This window comes from Hipposideros armiger, unplaced genomic scaffold (genome assembly GCF_001890085.2).
Source record: "Hipposideros armiger isolate ML-2016 unplaced genomic scaffold, ASM189008v1 scaffold_491, whole genome shotgun sequence".
Taxonomy (NCBI): domain Eukaryota; kingdom Metazoa; phylum Chordata; class Mammalia; order Chiroptera; family Hipposideridae; genus Hipposideros; species Hipposideros armiger.
The window spans coordinates 1,003,272-1,023,117 of NW_017731841.1; the positions used below are offsets into that span (position 1 = coordinate 1,003,272).

At 49.1% G+C, this 19,846-nt stretch overlaps 1 protein-coding gene across 2 annotated transcripts in view; it reads left to right on the forward strand.

The window, feature by feature from the left end:
* TFCP2L1 (transcription factor CP2 like 1) overlaps nucleotides 1-8,877 on the forward strand; it is a 50,412-nt gene extending 41,535 nt beyond the window's left edge. For both annotated transcript variants that reach the window (XM_019667261.1, XM_019667262.1), the window contains 3 exons: nucleotides 1,914-2,056; nucleotides 5,945-5,996; nucleotides 6,815-8,877. In XM_019667261.1, the coding sequence (XP_019522806.1) occupies nucleotides 1,914-2,056; nucleotides 5,945-5,996; nucleotides 6,815-6,861 (242 nt within the window). In that variant the 3' untranslated portion in view covers nucleotides 6,862-8,877. The remainder of the gene's footprint in view (nucleotides 1-1,913; nucleotides 2,057-5,944; nucleotides 5,997-6,814) is intronic.
* The last annotated feature ends 10,969 nt before the right edge of the window (nucleotides 8,878-19,846 follow it).

Consider the following 19,846-nt stretch of genomic DNA (forward strand, 5'->3'; position numbering starts at 1 on the left):
GCTGCTTACTTCTGAGCACTCGTGAGTGCTGAGAGATTGGCGAGCTGCCCACCTTGACCTGCGCAGCCAGTGCTCTGTGTGCCATCTGCAGAGGGAACACCCTGTCTGCCTCTCTGCAGGTCCCTCCACATCAGCAAGAATGCTCAACAAGTCCCTGTCTAAGGGCTTTTCACACACTTATTTGCTTCTCATAGTAGGAAGTGCTGCTAATATTGTTTCACTGTGGGGAAAACTGAGGTACAGAGCAGTTGACTGGTCCAAGATGACAGTGTCATAAGTGGCCGAACCAGGATCCAAACATTTGGACTTAGGCAGCGGGCTTCTGAGCCCTCAGTCTGGCTTCTGTACATTTCGGGTGGAGGTCCAGGTCTGCTCCAGCTTTTCAGCTGTTAGCCAGTGAAGCACAGACCCCAGGTGCCCTGGTTTCCCACACAACGTGGAAAGGGCCGCTGAATGTACGCATTTGCTCAGGGCAGGTGCTCCATGCACAGTGCGTGATTTAACCTTGTGGTGGCCCTGCCATGTGGGTGCTGGCAGTGCCCAACCCAGGCTCCGGGAGCTGTGGAGACACGGGGTCTTGCTTCCAGTGAGTGCAGAGTCAGGATTTGAACCCAGGATTGCCTGATCTAGACCCTCTTGTTTCCCCAAACTGCCCCCCTATGGCCCCTGATGAGCAGAGTTAAAGGAGTGGCCGGTCCACCCTTCTAGCTCCAAGCACTCTTGGTGGCCATGCTTATCTGGGGGCAGGGAAAGGCCAGGGACAAAAGGTTACAACGAAAGGTGCCAGCCCATAATCCTTCTAGTTCTTTTGTGCCAGCAGTCTGATTTGTTTGAGGAGTGAAGGTAGAAAAAGGGGAACAGGCTGTCTAAAGAGTTGGGGGATAAAAAGTACAATGAGAATTCTGTTATAAAAAGGAATCTTAGGAGAGTGGCCTGGTATTGTCCTGAACAAAATCTAACAGTGGGTCAGCCTGTTAGAAATCATGGGAAGGCGATCCTGGCTGTTACGTGGCTGGAACCCTGTGGCCTCTGCCACCCGCTGCAGCGGGAGCCACTGTGTGTGTGTGTCTACAGACGCACGCTTTTAAAGTTGGGCCTCTGATCAGATTTTTGGGGGTGAAATTTTTCTTAGTTGAGGGAAGAGTTAGGGAACCTGTAATTTAACCCAGCTCTATTTTAGCTTTGAGGAACTTGAGGCCCAGAACATAGAGTAACCCACTCAGGTCCGTGGAGTTTGCTCCTCCCTGGCTAGTTTGGGTTTGGTATACGGAAGCGTTTCCAACCTCGGGGACATTGTTATCTTCTGACAGGCTGATGACAGCCTAGTGCTCCCCTTCTCCCTTTGGGGTCACAGTGCTTGAGCAGACTACAATTTGTGCTCTGGAAAAGGGCAGGGACTAGACCCTCTCTCTTCTGCTGTCAAGTAGCAATTACCTTTAAATCGCACTCTTTGTCCCCTGAAACCACCCAATAATTCCTTTAAAAAGTAGAAAGGAAGGAAAGGGGACACAGGGTTTCCTCCTCCCTCCTGCAGTGAAGTGCACGTCTGGCAGCACCTCACTGGAATCTTGTTAGAAATACAGATTTCTGCCAGCCATTCTCCCTCCAGCTTCTACCCCTAAGTGGGTGTCACTGGGTCTGGATGGATCAAGCAAGACTACTTTTTATGTAAGTCCCCCCAGAGAGACTGAAACCGGAAAAAAAACCACAGCCTGGCATCTTTTCACCTGTTGAGGGGTTGCACAGAGGCCATGGCTTCTAGACATCTCCATCACAGCCAGACCCCAAGGGATCAGTCTGGGCATGAACATCCTTACCAGCAAGTTACTGATTTCTCGCGGTGGGGGTGGGGGATGGGCAGGCTTCATACAAAGCAGGCGCTTGTGCTCTAGAAGGACCTGTTCCTTCCCCAGTGTACCACGCCATCTTCTTGGAAGAGCTGACCACCTTGGAGCTGATTGAGAAAATCGCCAGCCTGTATAGCATCTCCCCGCAGCACATCCACCGAGTCTACCGGCAGGGGCCCACGGGCATCCACGTGGTGGTCAGCAACGAGGTGAGCCGGGGTGTTGGGCTCCTGGGCGGGGCAGCAGCAGCTGCACCACAGATGCTCCCTGTGGGTTCGGGGATGACTAGCCTAACGGTGGCAAACAGGTTTCATCTGAAAGCCGTCTTCTCTCAGCTACAGCGGCTGCCTGGAGAGAGTGCTGAGGCCAGGACTGGGCTCTGAATAGCTATTGAGTGTCCACTCCATACGCCATCCTCGGCCAGGTGCCCTGCAGGAACCAGGAGCACACACTGCACCTCTGCACTCAGGGTGCTTATGGTGAGGGTTGGAAGGAGTCAGGAGAGGGTGCTTGCCCAGGGCAGGCAGCAGGCCCAGGGAGGAGTGAAATGGACCCGAGGTTGGGCGCTGGAGAGGATTGGCTCCCCAGAGAGAACAGGCCTTCTCTGCTGAATGGCGAAGGTGCCATAGCCTTCCTGAGCTTGTCACTGCCACCCAAGACCTGTGCAGGGCACAAGCGGCCACTGGCCGAGGGCACAGATAGTGAGCAGGGGCCTGCTGGAGCTGGTCCCACTCATGGCTATGGAGGGGGATATTAATAGGTTTGCCGACACATTGAGGCATTCCTGCAAGTTGTAGAACAGAGGCTTGTTCTGTCCTGGACCTGTCCTCCTAATAATAATAGTAAGGAGTGTGAACATTTACTGAGTGCTTACTATGTCTGCACTACTGCTCTGAGTGCACACATAGTGACTCAGTTTATCCTGACAGCCTCCCATGAGGTGGGGGCTATGAACATCCAACCTCACAGGTAGGAAACTGAGGCACAGAGAGACTAAGTGAGGCTGACCAGGTCACACAGCTGGTAAAGGGTGGAGCTCTGGTGGGAACCCTGGTCATCCAGATGCAGAGCCCAAGCTCTGAGCTAGCAGGCTGTCCAACCTCTCCTGAAATGAAGCCTTTAAAATAAACAGCTGGGCTGATGGGAGCCCTCTGCTCAGCCCCCAGCAGACCCTAAGCCCATTGTGGGAACTCTGAAAGCCTCTGTGTGGAGGATTATAAAGGAAATGGTACAGGAATGGTGGCTGGGGAAGTAGAGAAAATGTGGGTTTGAGAATTGGACTGGTGTGTTCCTACCTGGAACTGACTCGTAGTAGCTGAGCTACCTTGAGCAAATTTACTTAACCTCTTTGAGCCTCAGTTTCCACATCTGCAAAACGTGGATAATTATACCCATCGAGCAAGTTGTAGTAAGGGTAAAATGAGAAAATGGTGTTAGGTACCAGGAGATGCTAAATAAGCAGCTGATGTTACAATTGACAGTGCTAGGCACTTGTTATTTTTGGGAGCAAGTGATAGATCTTTAAATTTGGCAATGTATAAAATGTAAGGCTTTTAATGGTATGCTTATTTCATAATTTGTCATTATTAGTAATAATTCTATTGCCCCGTCTCATTACAAATGCCGGAGCCCCTTAAATGAGGTTTTCCAGTTCGTGGACGGTTCATCCGGGAGGTGGGAAAGCTGGTATTTCCCTTCCTGTTAAATTAAGAAGTAATTCACAGTTAGAGCAAGAAGTCAAGCAGTGTAGAACAGCAGAAGGCAAATTGTAAAAGGCCCTTGTCTTCCCCACTCTCTTTTCTTGCAAGAGTTTATATTAAGTTTGATGAGGTTCTGCCAGGTAAATTTTTGTACACGTGTCCGTTGTGTGCCTGAGTGTGTGTGGGTGCAGCTTTTTAAAACACACAACAGAGAGGGATATACATGTCTAATTATTACATTGTTTTGTACACCTGAAACTAATAAACACACAACAGAGATCCAGCTGTACATTTATTGCAACTTGCTATTTTTGTCACCGGTTCAGAATTCTTTCCATATCATTATGTTCAAGTCTAATGCAGCTTTTTTATTTTAGCCCCATTTCACAGATAAAGAAAATCAAGCCCAGAGCTCCAGACCTGAGAACTTACTTTAGAGTAGCCAGGAAGGTAAAACCGCCCTGAGCAGTGGGTTGTTGTTATGGCATGGAAAACTTGTCACTTTGCAATTCAGAATGACTTTCTTCTATGAAGACAAAAGCCAAGAATGTGTGGAACCCTTGCAATTTCATGGGTCCCTGAAGGAAGTTCCTTCCCCAGCTTGCCCTGTGCCCTCCAGAGTAGGCAGTTAAGCAAGTGAAGCAGAGAACAGAACTCAAATGCCACCTCAGCTAAGTAGGCGATTCTTATTCCCTGTAGTCTCCTTGCCTCTTAACCCCAAATCGATTGGAAACCTTTGGGTCTTAATTGCCCGGAGCACTGGAGGCAGCCCGGCCAGCCGCGGAGCGGCCCCTGGGGTACAAGGGCACTTAATTAAACAAGGGAGTTACTGATTAAGCCCGTGTGGGCTCTGCTTAGGGCTTTGCATGCCCAAGTGGCTGGGCTGCCAAGAGTCTAGAGGGAGCAGGCCAGCAGTATAGGATAAATGTACTTCACGCATCATTAGGTCCTGCAGGGGGGGACAGGGGTCCACAGGGGGATGGATTTGCAGGATTTGGGACAATAACCCAGAGCAGGCAATAAAATGTGTGGTGCATTTTTTCAAAAATTGGAAACGGGTTTTGCTGTCATGTTGGCTAGTGTGTGTGAGTGAGTGTGTGTGTGTATGTGTGTGTGTGTGTGTGTGTGTGGTGTGTATGTTTATATGTTTGTATTTTTATTCTTTCCATTTATATTGTGAAATACAACATACATATGCGGAGAGTATGTAAAACTTATTTGTACAGTTTAAAGACTATTTAAAGTACCCAATATCTGCACTCAGGTTAATACAGTGTTACGTTAGAAGCCCCTTTGCAGGCTAATTTCATATTCCACCCTCCCCTCTCCACCTGCTGGTCTGAATTTTGTATTATTCATACTTTAGTTCCTCCTTAATATATTGGTTAGTTTTGCCTATTTTAAAACTTCGTGTAAGTGGAACAATAGTGTACTCTTCTGTTACTTTTTTCTTTTGTTCCATGTGATATTTTTGAGATTTACGCATGTTGAGGTGTGCCGCTGGAGGTCGTTGGCACTGCTGAAAGCAAAGTGTGGTTAGGTTACAGTTTGTTCATGCTCCTACTATTGATTGACATGGGGGCTGTTGCTGGTTTTCAGTCTTACAGACAGTGCTGCTCTAGACATTTTTAGGTATGCTTTGTGTGGGCATGTGTAGGTGTTTATCGAGGGTATCTGCCTATGCAACAGATGGACCTGGACGTTTACAGGACCCATGGACAGTTCTGTAAAGTGATTATACAGCTTCCCGCCCCACTAGTAGCATTGCTCTACATCCAGGTTATATTTTTAATTATCGAAACAGTCCCATTTTACAGATAGGGCATGGAGACAGGGAGAAAACAGGTTGACTTGTCCAAGGTCACTGAGTACTTAATCAAAATGGGAACTCCAGAGAGGTGGCTGACGAGTAATCCTGATTCCTGCCATATTTGTAGATGCAGGGAGTGATACTCTTTTTGTATTTGGTCCTCCTAGGACTTTGATAGGCAGAGCCTACTAATTACCCAGTTTTTTATAAGCACTTTACTTTTTTATCTGTTGCTACTATACACATACACGCTCCTGTTATGTGTCTGTCATGGGATCTGGAAGACCCAGATACTAGGAAAAAGCAAACATAAATTTAGTCCCATATTAAATGTTAACATCTTGATTCCTTTCTAGGCTTCTTTTCGTCGTTTACATTTAGTTTTTGTTACTTAAAATTGTAGTCATTTTGTACGTTTATTTTGTATCACACATTTTCTCAGTGAAAGTTAAGCTTCATCGTTTTCCTGCATTTGTGTAAACATGGACTCACTTCTGGCGGCTGCGAGTGGCTGGCTCTGTGTCGCTGAGCCTTTTCTTATTACGAACTGATTGTTGAAAGGACATGGTCTCTCTTTTGCCTTTCAGATGGTGCAGAATTTCCAAGATGAATCCTGTTTTACCCTCAGTACCTTAAAAGGTAAAGCCCTCTCCCTCTTTCTTGTTTAATTGAAGTATGTTGGCTGCGCCCCCCCAGGATAACGTAGTGAGGGGAGTGGGGCCTACTTGTATGGTGTTCCCTCTCGAGAATGTTACCTGGGAACATCCCCTGGAAAAGAGAAACACAAACTTCCTGTGAAACTTAGCCCTGGAATGTGAGAATTAGATTGGCCCCAACGTCACTTCTGAAACAGAAATCCTGGCCGGACTGTATTCTCCATGAACTCAGTGCCAAGTAGACGTATGATGCATTTGAGTTTTACTAAAATGTGGGTCTCCAGGAAGAGCAGGCATGGAATACAGCAGCCGAGTCTGCAGGCCTAGTGGACTGGGGACCTGGGAAGGGGATGTGTGGGGGTGGGACTCCAAGGGCCCTCCTGAAGGAGTCTGAGAAAGAACTCATGGGCCAGGAGAAAGGAGAGGTCGGTGGAGACCTTCCTTAGGGCCAGGCAGGTGAGCGTACGGAGTCTGTCAGAGTGAACACCCTCTGACAGACCCCACACTGTGATGGGGCCGTGTCCAGATCCTCCTTGGGCGTAGGTCCTTTAGTCCTTGGGCCCAGGGCTGTGGTGGAAAGGGCTGTTGTCAGAAAGAAACTCCACAAGGCAGATGCAAAAGCATGTGTTGACATCTCTGCTTTTGTTGGCATTCTGGCTCAGCGCAGCCTTATTTTGGTGGTCGCTGCCAGTATTCATGGCAGGGCTTCTGTGGTACCCTCCTACCAGGCCTTCTGTGACTCCCAATGCTGTGGCACCATGCCCTTCTTCCTGGAACATGCCCAGTGTTTCTCTCTTGCAGCCGAGAGCAGCGATGGCTACCACATCATCCTGAAATGTGGCCTCTGAGCAGAAGTAGAGTGAACCGCCGCCTCCACCTCCCAGACCCTTGGATGTAGAAATTGCACTGCTGTGAGCTGGAACCTCCCCAGCAAGCTGCGGCGAGGAATGCCCTTCCGCTATGAAAACCACACACCAACAACCAGCAGAAACCCACGGATGCAGAAAGCCACTGGCTCCTCCCTTCCTTCCTCTCAGCCTCCCGTTTTTGAGTGATTCCTTGGTCTTTTCCCCAGCCATGCCATTCTAAAGGGGCAAACAGTGGGGACATATTCTCTGATACTCCCTTCTCCCTTAGTTGGAGGCTAGTTCACAGGTATCCTGGTGCCACCTGTATTGGTTCCTTCTGACCACTCTCCCACCTCAGACAAAGCTCTGCCTTACCCCAAACCTTCACCTTCTCTGGTAACTGGCTTCGTGACCACGACTACTGACTAGATAGGGGTGATTTGCCACCATCTCCTGTCTTTGTGTTGGTTCCCCTTCCCGATGACCCCGCTGATGAGCATCTGTCTGTTCTGTTCTCAGGTTGATGGGGGTGGTGTTTATTCTGTGTCTTCAGCTTCCTTCACCTTTACTTTGTTTCTAAGGATCTGCTACTGCAAAGCCTGAAAATGGGATCATCTTAATGCATTGGTGTGGTGGACACCACAATGTGTGTGTAGGACCCGCCACACAGACCTGTTCCAAGGCCCTTGGGAGAGAGAGGAGGAGGACAGAAAGACTCATTTTTGGCACATTCTCATGAGTATAAAAGGGATGAGAACAAAATGATTCCTTTTGAGCTCCTTTGGTATAATTGTATTTCCTAGCAGTCATGGGTAAGGAGGACCAGGAAATGACCGTTACACTGTATGATCAGATGACCTTGACTGTCATACCTGGCCCTCTTGGATGGGCTCACCAAATCCCATTTAAAGAAGACCTTGGTTAACCACTGCCAAATCTGCCAGGTTTCCTAAGATACTGTGTTTTCTGTGAGGGCCCCCATTTAAGTGTTCATCTTTTTTCCTCTGTAGGGGGTGTGGTTAGAGCATTTTGCCCGCATTGGCATGATTGGATCACCTTTCCTAGTGGCCTAAATATGAGGGAATTTGAATATCAGTAACTGGTAGATTCAGGAATTACTCACAGCCTTTCTTGCCTGTGTTTCCCAGAACTCAGTGATCTATGCTGGCCCAGGGTTTCAATTCTCTGCTAATTTAGGTTCATCTTCCGAAGCATGGTGGGTGACCAACTCAACCCTGTGACCAACTGAGCAGGATGCTGTTGCTTTTAAAGTGGAGCCTTTGGGGAGTCGAGCGCCAGGGTCAGAGATGTCCAGAACTGGGTAGACCTTGTTTTTCCGTTTGGGAAACTGAAGCCCTGAGGGGCAAAGCCACTTCCCTGATAACGCATAGTGATAGGGTAATAACACGAATTTATTATACAAACCAGGGCACTTTTGAGAGTGAACAGGCTCTTTTCATACTTACATTGGGACAACAGGTGTGGCATTCCTACAGAGAAAGACAGGCTCCTGATTCCTTTTCCTTTTTTGGAGGGAAAGGAGGAGCCGATGAGAGCTTTATGGAGCTACAATTTACATACCATACAGTTTACCCAGTTCTATTGTACAATTCAGTGAGTTTTAGTAAATTCACAGAATGGTCATGATCAATTTTAGAACATTTTCATTACCCCCAAAGAAACCCTGTGCCCTTTAGCAATTACTCTCCCACTTTGCCCTCAACTCCCCTAATCCTAGGCAGACATGAATTTATTTTTTTATACAGATTTACTTATTTTGGACATTTCATATATATGGGATCATACAATATGTGTGGTCTTTTATGACTGCCTTCTTGGACTTGGCATAATGTTCTCTGCGGCCATCCATGGTGAACAAATATCAGTACTTCAGTCTTTTTCATTTCTGAGTAATAGTTCATTCTGTAGACACACCACCTCTTGTTTATCCATTCATCATGTGATGGATATTTGAGTTGTTTCTACTTTTTGACTATTATGAGTAATGCTGCTATAAACATATGTGTACACATTTTTGTGTACACATATGTTTTCATTTCTCCTGGGCATATGCATAGGAATTGCTGGGTCATACAGTAACTGTATGTTTAACTCTTTCAGTAATTCCAGAGTGTTTTCCAAAGCAGCTGCACCATTTTACATTCCAATCAACAGTGTATGAGGCTTCCAATTTCTCCACATCCTTACCAATACTTGCTATTATTTGTCTTTTTTATTATAGCATCCTAGTGGGTGTGAAGTGGTATCTCATTGTGGTTTTGATTTGCATTTTATTGATGGCTAATGATGTTGAGTATTTTTTTTCATGCGCTTATTGGCCATTTGTATGTCTTCTTTGGAGAAATGTCTATCCAGATCTTTTGCCCATTCTAAATTGGGTTATTTGCCTTTTTATTATTGAGTTGTATGAGTTCTTTGTATATTCTAGATACAGGTCCTTTATCAGATACATGATTTGTAAAAATTTTCTCCCATCCTATGGGTTTTTACTTTCTTAATGATGTCCTTTGAAACACAAAAGTTTTTATTGTGATCATGTCCAAAATTACCTATTTTTTCTTTCGTTGCTTGTACTTTTTGATGTCATATCTAAGAAACCATTGCCTAATTCAAGGTCAAGAAGATTTATGTCTGTGTTTTCTTCCAAGAATTCTTATAGTTCAGCTTTCACAATGGTCTCTGCTTCATTTTGAGTTACTTTTGTATGGCATACCTTGTTTTATTGCACCCCACTTTATTGCACTTCACAGCTGTCACCCTCCACCAGCAAAAAGATTATGATTCATTTTATTGTGATACTCCATGTAGCTTTATTGTGGTCGTCTGGAACTAAACTCGCAATATCTCTGAAGCATGCCTATATATTATATGGTGTGAGGTAGGGGTCCAACATCGTTCTTTTGCATATGTGGCTATCCAGTTTTCTCAGCACCAGTTATTGAAAAGACTGTTGGAATCCCTATGGAATTAATTGCCTTGGCATCCTTGCTAAAAGCCCCTGATTCTTACTGGACTTTTTAATTTTTTTTTAGGACACAGGGTTGTCATTAGAAAGCTCACCTTATCTTTTTTGTTGTTGTTGTTTAACTCAGCCTATGTTTGGCTGCACTGTTTTTACAGATGGCTTTCTGTTCTCCTGCTGTCCCCCTCTTTACCTGTCTCAGCAATACTGGGTCATATCACTCTCTGGTGTTCTGCAGTCTTTCTTGGTGCATGTTCTAGCTTCACACACTATTCCTTGGGGAAGGTCAATACCAGTCATTTTCTTTTAAGGAAACTGAGTCACATAGACATGGAGTAAGGTTATATAGAAACAGGACTAAACCTTTGTTCTTCTGACTTCCAGCTTTTCAGGGTTTCTTCAGTCATTATACTTAAGTGATGTTACTACCCAGGCCAAGTGATGGCAGGCTAAATTTTAATTCTAAAAATATAGTAGGCTAATAGTTTTATTTCTTAATTCCGAAAGAGGGCCTAATAAAGATGTTACCTTAACTTCGCTGTTAATAGAGCCTTTCATTTTCTGAAATGCCCACTGCTCACTGTTTTCCTTGCATTCTCCTAATGATTATAGTTAAATCTTATAGCTTATAAAGAAGTAGAAAATAATAAATACCCAAATAAGAATACACACAGTAATTTGATACCAAAATGATTTAGCTGCCTAATTCAGCTGCTTGTCCCTTCCACGGGAGTCAGATGAGCTAGAGCTGTAGGTTTGTTTTCATTTTGTTAAGTACAGAAAAGCTGGAAGCTGGAACACTTCCTCCTCCCATCCACTGTCTTTCCTGTGAGCTCTGAGTGCAGAGCCTGTGCCTGCTGGGCAGGGTAGCCCTCTCAGGGCTGTACCCTCTACCCCGCATGTTCGCGGCTGTGACTTCTATTTGGCAGCAACAGTTTTTAAAAGTCATCTCCAGAGGGAAAGAAGATATATCCATGTACTCAGGCCACCATCTTGAACCAGAAGCCCAAAGCTGTGTTCTTTATTCTTAGGCCATGGCACTGATTTTTTTTTTTTTGCTAGGCAGGTGTCTGTTTGCAAGGTTGATTGTGAGAACCGTTTCCTGTTTACCAGGTTGCACCTTAACAGTAAAGACACAGGTTTTAAATTGGGGAAACAATAAGATTTGCTGGGGGAAGGAGATTTGTGCCTTTGGGAAAAGGATGGGGTGGGGAGTGCGAAATCTTGGCTTGGAGTTCCAAGCAAACGTCAGACATTGCCCTGGTAACCTCCTGCCCACGCAGCCACAGGCCCCTTAGAAAGAGCTGTTCATGGAGGGGGTGCTTTTCAGGGAGCAGATTTGGAGCTGGTTGAGCAGAAGTTTCCAAATCTAGTGTGGCTTCAGGGGATGGCCTGAATAACTTAAGGTCTGAAAATCATTAACAAGTTGGTGAAAAACATGGAAAAGCCTCTTTGCTGTTGTCAGTGGAGCAGAGGGAGGAAGCCCTGAGGCTCTCAGAGGAGGTGGAAAAGCAGAGGATGAGAGGGGGTGGGGCGGGGGTGGACAGAGCTGGCAGGACAGGGGGCCAAGGCCCTCTCTTCCATGAGTCCCTTTGCTTCTCTGGGTCTCTGTGCCCTCCCCTTAGAAATAAGGGCTGGGAGCCCTCTGGAGCTGCAGATGGCTCAGTCACATGGTGAATCCCTGAGTGGCGGTGGTCCTTCCCCATTTTTCTCCCCATCAAAGTCATACAGTGAGCAGGTGACGAGATTGTGCACACATTCTGGTTGTGCACAGTGCCACATGCTCCCGCTCAGACTGGTGTGTGCACTGCAAAGTTGCTTGCACCTCGACACGAGGCATAGTGTGTCGGTCGTGTCTTTAAGAATCAAGTCTGGCTCCCAACTGGGCTGAGTGTTCCATCGGCGCTTAGAGTGGCTGCCAGGGAGCCTGTGTTACAGATGTTATGTGTACATGTGGCTCCCTTTCCCCGCTCCAGTGTCTGGCAGGAGCGCGGCCCTGAATATTCTCAGCTAGACGTGGTGATTACTGCTGTTCCCTTTAGGTCTTAAGGACACTCCTGGTTCAGGCTCAGTTGCTGAAGCTGGTTAGGGCGATGTTGTTCTACTTGGGGGGAATCCACAGCCCAAATCCAGCTCTTCTGGGGAGGGGAGCAGTGCTGGCAGCTGCCATCTGACAAGGCCCATGGAGTCAGGCGTCCACACCCTGCCTCTTGTCATTTTTTCTCTTTGGTTTTGTACTCTGGGTGTGACACCAGTCAGGCTGGTCCTTAGGAAATGTTCATATATCCTTTCTGATCGCCTCCCCGCCCCCTTCCCTTTATTTTGTGGGATCAGGGCAGGGACCCTTTCAGGACGGCCCGGCCTGGACACGGAGGGTTCAGTGCCATCCTCGGTCGTCCTGAGGCGGTGAGGTGCTGGTCAGGCCACCCAGGCCTCCTCCTTAGGAACCCACCCAAGGGCACCCAGAGAATTCCTTGAAACCTGTGCTAAGCGCTCCAGACCTCCGCAAAGCCGCCTGGGCTTTCTTCCTCTACCTCTGTGGGGGCAAAGAAATCCCCAGAGGAGGAAGGAAGTAGGTCTGAGTGCCGGCTCCCTTGCCAATGGCCAAGGGCTGGATCTGCCATCCCCTACTCAATTATATTTTGAATTTCATCAACAAAAGAATTGTGGAAATTTATTTTCTCTTATGCCAACATAATATTGATTTGCTTTTTGGCCCTCAAAGCTGAAAATATTTACTGTTTAACCCTAGACAGAAAAGGTTTGACAACCACTGATCTAGGCCTCCACTACTGTCTATCCCCACTGGATTATTTTACAGAAAATCCCAGAAAATAAGACTTTTTTAAACAATAAAAAGTATTTTGTTTTGAGCTTTGAAGCCAGAGAAACATTCATCTGAGTAGCCTTTGACGCTCCCCTGCCTGGTGGTCTTACTTCCCGAGTGGTCGTCGAGCCCTCTTGCCCTTGTGGGGTTCACCCCGGCCTCTCGGTGGAAACGTCCGAGTCCTTCGCTTTCCCCCCTCTTCCTGCCTGCTGTCCCATTCCTGGAGACCTGATGGGCCTGGGTCAGGGTGCTAGGAGCTGGTGTCAGAAGGCTGTGTGTGGGGGAAGGGTTTTGTGCTGGCATTAATGGGTTGCTGAGCCATGCGGGGTGGCGGCCTCCTGGCTGAGGTCTCTGGAACTTTCCCATCCCGGGCGGATTCAGCCTGACCTTTACTTCCAGATAGCGCCTTGCGGACCGTGGACCTCTTGGCTTCTCTGGGTTCCCTGAAAATCCCTCCCTATACGTCCTGCTGTTCTTCCTCCTACAAAGGGAACCACTTGTGGCAGCCTCAGCTTGGTGATGGACAGGGGCTCCTGGCCCTCTGTAAGGGTTTCATGGGCCCAGGTTTCCAGTTCTGCCCTTGGGAGAGGCTGGAGTGAGCGCAGATGCCGGCCCTGCAGGGAGTGATGCCCATATGCCGCTGTCCACCTCTCAGCTGGGGTGCCCCCTACTCCCTGTGGCTTGGCCAGCCTTTTGGGCCTTTGACTTCTCCCCTCCATGTGCAGATGGCCCTGCACTGCATCCGGTCCTCCCTTAGTACCAACGCCAGCAGGAGCAGCTGCTGCTCACTGGCCTCTCCTGGCTCAGGCTTTGTGCTCAGTACTTTTGCCATCATCTCATTTGATTCTCCGCACAGCGCTGTGAGGCCCCTTAGCCCGGTTTTCCAGGGGAGGAAATCAAGACTGAGAGCATCGGTCGGGCCCAGGGTCCCACAGCTCCAGGCCACATGTCTTGTCCCGAGCTCCTTCCTACGCAGCACTGGCTTTCACCCCGACTTCATCACTGGGCTCGGTATACCTGGTGGGGAAATGGTGAGGCTTGTTAAAGACAGAAGAGGAGGGACTGTTTTTGTGCTCACCCTGCCCTTCCCTTGCTGGGTAAAAACGTGGTTACTGTGTTCTGTAATGTTCATGTATTTAAAGTGATTTCGTTCTTAAAATGTAACTTACTTGCCTTTTTTTTCAAATTGGGTGACTTTTCTAAAGGTGGTGGGAGCCGCTCTTGGCGTGGTGTGGCCCTCAGATGGGTCAGGCAGGCGTGGTGGTCATGGGGAGGTGGGCATCAAGATAGACGTCGTCACACTGCCACATTGTTTTTGTACCTGAAATAAAGCCTATTTTGCACTTGTTACTGTGCCATCGTGCAGATGAGAAATCTGTATGTGGGATCTGTGCTCGGGTCAGAATGCAAATACAACTCATTTGTAAAAAACCCTGTGGCTCAGACCTCCAGGCTTTTTATGTTTTAAATTGTACTAAGATACATTTAATGTGAAATTGACCATCTTAACCATTTCTTGGTGTACATACAGTTCAGTGGCTTCAAGCATATTCACATAGTTGTACAACCATCCATCTCCAGGACTTTCACATCCTCCCCAACTGAAACCCTGTCCCCATTAAACACTAACTCCCCATCTCCCTCCCCCAGCCCCTGGCAGCCACCGTTCTCCTTTCTGTTCATATGAATGTGACCACTCAGGTGCCTCATGTAAGAGGAATCATCAAGTATTTGTTCTTTTGCAACTGGCTTCTTTCACTTAGACTGAAGTCCTCAAGGTTCATCCTTATTGTAGTTTGTGTCAGAATTTCCTTTATTTTTTTTTGGAAAAAAGAAAGATTTTATTGGAGCATTGGGGGAGAGGGGAGCGTTGGGGAATCAGAGAAGGGGAACAGACAAGTTGCCATCTTGTCATCACTAGGGCCAGAGCTGCAGTCTTGCCAGCCACCCACCAGCCTTCCTAAACCAGCTTGTGTTCTCTCCCTGCCCCTGCCCTGCTCAGAAATCTTCCCAGACCACACCTCTTCCAAGCTGTCTTCCCCCAATGCTCCATTTCAGTCAAATGTGTGTGCTGTGCCCAGGGCCGCTCCTGTCTTCCACCCATGTTCTCCCTGTCCTTCGGAGCCCAGTGGACTCCCCTCCCTCACCCCACACACACACTCTGGTAAAGTACCCCTCGCCCCTTAACTTGCTGTGCTGCCATGCAGGGGTGTGCACAGGAGTGAGGGGCCAGGTCTGAGGTCGAATTCCTGGCACCACATGGATTTAGAGCAATCTCAACCTCCCCAAACCTCAGTCTTCTCACCTGTGAAGTAGGAATGCCCCTGCCTTGCAAGGTTGTGAGACTGCCATGAGGGCGTGCATGCGAAGCAGTGAGTTGGGCTGGGAACAGGAGCCACTTTGGGTGGGGCTCTGAGGTGGGAAATAGTGTGGTGTTTTCCAGGATTCAAAAGAGTGACGCCAGTGGAGGTCGGGTCAGATGAGTAGTGACTCTCGGAGTTGTCAGTGTTACACATTCACATATTAAGTCTCACAAAACCAGGCTTGAACGATTCCATTTCATGTTTTCTTTAGAAATGTCGGCTTTGACCTGCCAAGTTGACTTCTCTGCCCACTGGTGGGCTGTGCTCTGCATTCTGACCACACTGACACAGGGTCTCCCCAACTGTGGTGATGAGGGGGTTCCTAAATGCAGTGGGAAACAGCACTGGAGCTCCTTAAACTAAGAAGGGACAAGATGGGGCAGGGTTCAAAAGCTCAAGGAGCTGGTCAAGGCTGCAGAGCCATTAGGGGCTGCAGCCTGGGAGTCGCCCCGCGTCACCCTGCCTTCCGTTCCGGCTGGGCTTTCGGCTACCCAGTCTGCCTGTGTAGCCTCTGTCAACAGGGAAGTCAGCCATGAGCAGAAGGACACACGAGCCTGGCGGCGTTGCCCTGCAAGCGCTCTGGGCCCACCTTGGGCAGACCCTCCCAGCAGGGGCCCTGCAGCAGCCACTCCTGTCCATCATTCCACAGGAGACCTGCGCCACCGGGCAGGCGAGCCCCAACTGAGGCAGGAGCAGTGCCACATTGCAAGGTGGTCTACTGCCAGCCACAATGTAGGCACGCAGCTTTCAGGATGAATTCATGCCATGCCACATTTTCAGGAAGCAGGAGTGAGGTGGGGTGGCCCTCAAACTGCCTCAGGATCACTAGAGGGCTTGCCCCACACCCAGAGTTTCTGACTCAGTAAGTCTGAGCTGGGGACTGCGAATTTATACATCTAAACTTTTCCCAGGTGGTGGTGATGCCACTAGTCCAGGGACCTTACTTGGAGAAGCCCTGGTGAAATGGACGACAGTGCCTTGTTCCAAATTCCCATTCCAGCTTTGTGACCTGGGCAAGGTTACGTAACTTCTCAGTGCCGGGGTTGCCTCATCCATATGGGACTAATATTTATGCCTGCTTCATAGGATTGCTATATGAATTAAATAGGTTTGATTTAGAGTTTTGAATGGACCTGGCACACAGTAAGCCTGTGGGTGAGAGGTTTCCATTCATGGTTGTAGTTCACTGAGGAGTGGTAACTTCGTAGCCCCTGCTGAAAACCAGTCCTAGAGTGTCAGAGTCACCAGGAGGGCTGGTGAGACACAGGGTTGCGCCCCCACACAGTCTCCCATTCAGTAGGGGGCCGAGAAGGTGCATTTTTAACCAGTTCTGTTTGCTGGTGAGGACCACATTTTGAGAGCCACTGGCCTGGAGGAACTTGCTCTCTTTCTTGAAGAAGCATCCAAGAGGGAAAGGAGCCCCTCAAGATGCAGACCTGGATGTGAGCTAAGGGGTGGGGGTGGGGGCACTGGAGAGTTAGGTCTGCTGATACAAAGGTCACCTACACCTGAGCAGTGGGGCCACAGCTGTGGGCTCCTTCCACCCTCACTTTAGGGGAAGCTGATTTCAGTTGTGAGACCTGTTGATGTGGCCCTCTGGGGAGGCCTGGAGCCCACCTGCTCTCCACCCACTGGTCTGGGCCAGGCACAGCAGCCACACTCGGCATCTCTGAGTCTTGGGAAGTCCTGGGCTGCAGCAGCTCCCACATCACTGCTGTGATAGTCCATGTGGGAGACCAGAGAAAGTCACCAGTGGTGGTGGTGGTGGTGAGGGGCACTGCCTGGGCCTCTGTCCTACAGGCTCGAGATTCCACTGGGAGTATGCCCATCAGGATGGGCCCTAGGGGGCTGACTCAGGAGGACTGACTCCTTAGAAGCTGGAAAGAATCAGCCGAGGGCTTGCAAAGCAGAGTCCCCGCAGGAGAGGAATGTGGGCATGTTCTCCCAACTGAGAGCAGAGCCAGCTTTCCCTCTGCGTCCTTCCCTGGCCAGAGCAGTGCACACTTCCCAAAGCGTCCTGTCCTATGTCATCGCCTGGTCCTTGCACTGGGAAAGGCAGGTGCCAGGGCTTCCATGCAGCAGGGACAGACACTGAGGCTCAGCCTGGAGAGAGTTCTTGGAATGGCCAGGGGGACCCAGCCTGTCCTGGGGAGAACCAGGACTAGACAGCACCCAGCCCAAGCCCCCAGGTGAACACGCTTTCCAACGAAGGTTGCACACCCAGGGCTGCCCTTTTCTAAGCCCCCTGTCTTGTCACTCTAGCAAAGGGAGCCTGGTGGCTTCCAGAGCTCAGCAGGGTTGAATATTAACCTGCCTTGATTGGGTGGATCAATATTTAAACTCAATTACAAGGGAAAGGGGTTATCTGAAGAGAGCTTATCGGGCAGGAGCAATTTATTGGAAGATCTGATAATCTGAGAGGCTGACATGGAATGGGAGAAGTGGCCAGGCCCTAAACACATCCAGAGTGGAGAAAGGGGATGGAGAGAAACCAGCCAACTTCCCCCTTCTCTTCCTCCCTCCCTCCCTCCCTCCTCCCGCCCCTCCCCACTCCCTCCATTCCCTTTGTGGACCCAACTCTTTCTTTCCTCCAACAACTCACAGAACTTGCCAGCCTACTCTTCCTCTGAGCTCCTGTGGCTCCTGTACATAGTCTGAACTGTCAGTTTTTCTGTCTGCCTCTTGAACGAGGCAGAGGTCCTAGAGCATAGAAATTGGTCTGCTTGATCACTGCCACTCTGGAGTTCAGCCTGGCCGGGAGAAGCCTCTACAAGAGTGTTTGCTGAATGAAAAAAAAAAAAGAACTTAAACTTCGATACATTTTTAGGGCCGGCTGAGTGGCTCAGTTGGTTAAGAGCTCGCTCAAGAGTTTCAGCTCTGAGCAACAGCGGTTCGAGTCCCGGCCCGAGCTGAGCAGCCGCTGAGCTGCCAACAGGTGGCAGGATGGCTCAGCTTAAAAAAACAAACAAAAAACAAAAGAACTTGAAGAGTGTTTGCTGAATGAATAAATGATAGCATGTGGTGATTGGCAAGTGAGGGAATGGAATCCGAAGGCCCTGGTGAAAGAGTGCCTGTACCAGGCCAAACCAGCCGGTGTGCCTTAACAAGACTTGAGGTGAGTTTATTAGCTTCAGGCACCAAGAACAGGGCTATGGTAGTAGGGGAGAGGGGACAGGCAAATTCAGATGGGAGAGTAGGGATCTGGGAAAAGTACCAAGCAGGGGGCAAAGGAGCATTGGGTTGATCAGCATGGAGAGGGCCTGGGAAGGGCTCTCCATCTACCCCCCAACCTGTCAGGTACCTACCGTGTGCCGAGGCTCTTACAGACTCGAAGGGACCCAGAATATACTACTATGAGGAGGATTTTTGTTTGTTTGTTTTGAACTCTCCTTATCTGCCTAAAAGCATAGCCTCCCCAAAGAATTCGCCTGTCATAAATTCTCTCCCCAGCAGTTTCACAACCAGGGAAGATTGCCTCCTATCTCCAGAGAGGCGATGTCCGGAAGTCGGCATCAGGATAAGAAATCACCTAACAGACATTGTCACAGAACTATCATCTCTCTCATCTGTTCTCCTAGGGGCCCACTTATCTGTCCTAAAATCCTTTGTTTTCCCATAAGTGCCCTTGTCCCCATCCACTTCCCTTATTAAAATGTATGTCCCAAATTCTAACCACTTCCTTGAGTCATATATTTTCTGTGAACTCCTGCATACAGAGGTGAATAAAAATGCCATTTCTTTTGCTGATGCGCCTTCTGTCAGTTTAATTCTCTGGCCCCTAGATGATGAACATAGTGGGTAGAGAAGAAGTTTCCCCTTCCTGACATTTCACTGTCTCATCCAGTGCTCGAAGCACCTTTTGAAGCAGATGTTTGAGTCTCCACATTGTCCTGAGGACGCTGAGACACGGAGAGGCTGGGTAGCCCACTCGAGAGCACACAACTAGCTGGTCATGAAGCAGAGCCGGGCTTCTGACTTGGGTCTGTCAGCTCCAAGGACTGTGCCCCGAGGCTCCGGGGAGAAGGTGGTGGGGCCAGCGGTAGGGAGCAGCGCATCCTGGGTAAGGCGCTGCTCCGAGCTGGAAGGAGGATCAGAATGGTCCAGGTGGGTTATGGAATGCCTCTCCTCCTAGTTCTTCATACCATCGGGGCCGTGTGCCTTTGAGGCAGGCTGCATACCATGGTCATCCCCCCTCCAGCCCAGCCATGTCCCAACTGTGGCCTGGGGGCTGTGCAGAGGGCGAGCCAGGACCTCCTCCCCTCTCCCAGCACATCCCCACCTGCAGCTTGCCTCCCTGGGACAGCGAAGGTGGTGGCAGGGGTGGGGTGCAGCCACAGTGCTAGCTTGGTAAGTCTTTAGTTCAGAGCCCAGCTCTAGCCAGACTCATCCACAGTCACTGAGTGGACATCTTCCCCACAACTGCAGATGTCCCTCTGCTGCCCTCTGGAATGTGTCCTCAGGTCCCTGCATATGCAGCTCTTCCTCTGGGCCCCAGGGGTCCTAATCTCCAGAGTTTATCTCAGCGCTCCCAGCTGCCCAGCGTGTCTCCTATGCAGCTCTATGCAGTTGAGTAATTTCAGTGTTCACATAAACTGATAAGTATTGAAGGATGTTTGAGTCAGGATGTCTGGGAATCCCCTGTTTGAGGAGCCTTTGGGCCTGGCATGCGCTGTTATGCAACCATCACTCTGGCAAATCACTGCTGCTGGCCTGCTGGAGATGAACTTCAGGGGGAATTGTGTGTTTCCTTTTGTCTGTAAGAGCATCCTGGCTATGTCCTAACCGAGGGAGTGGAGGCCCAAACCCACCCTC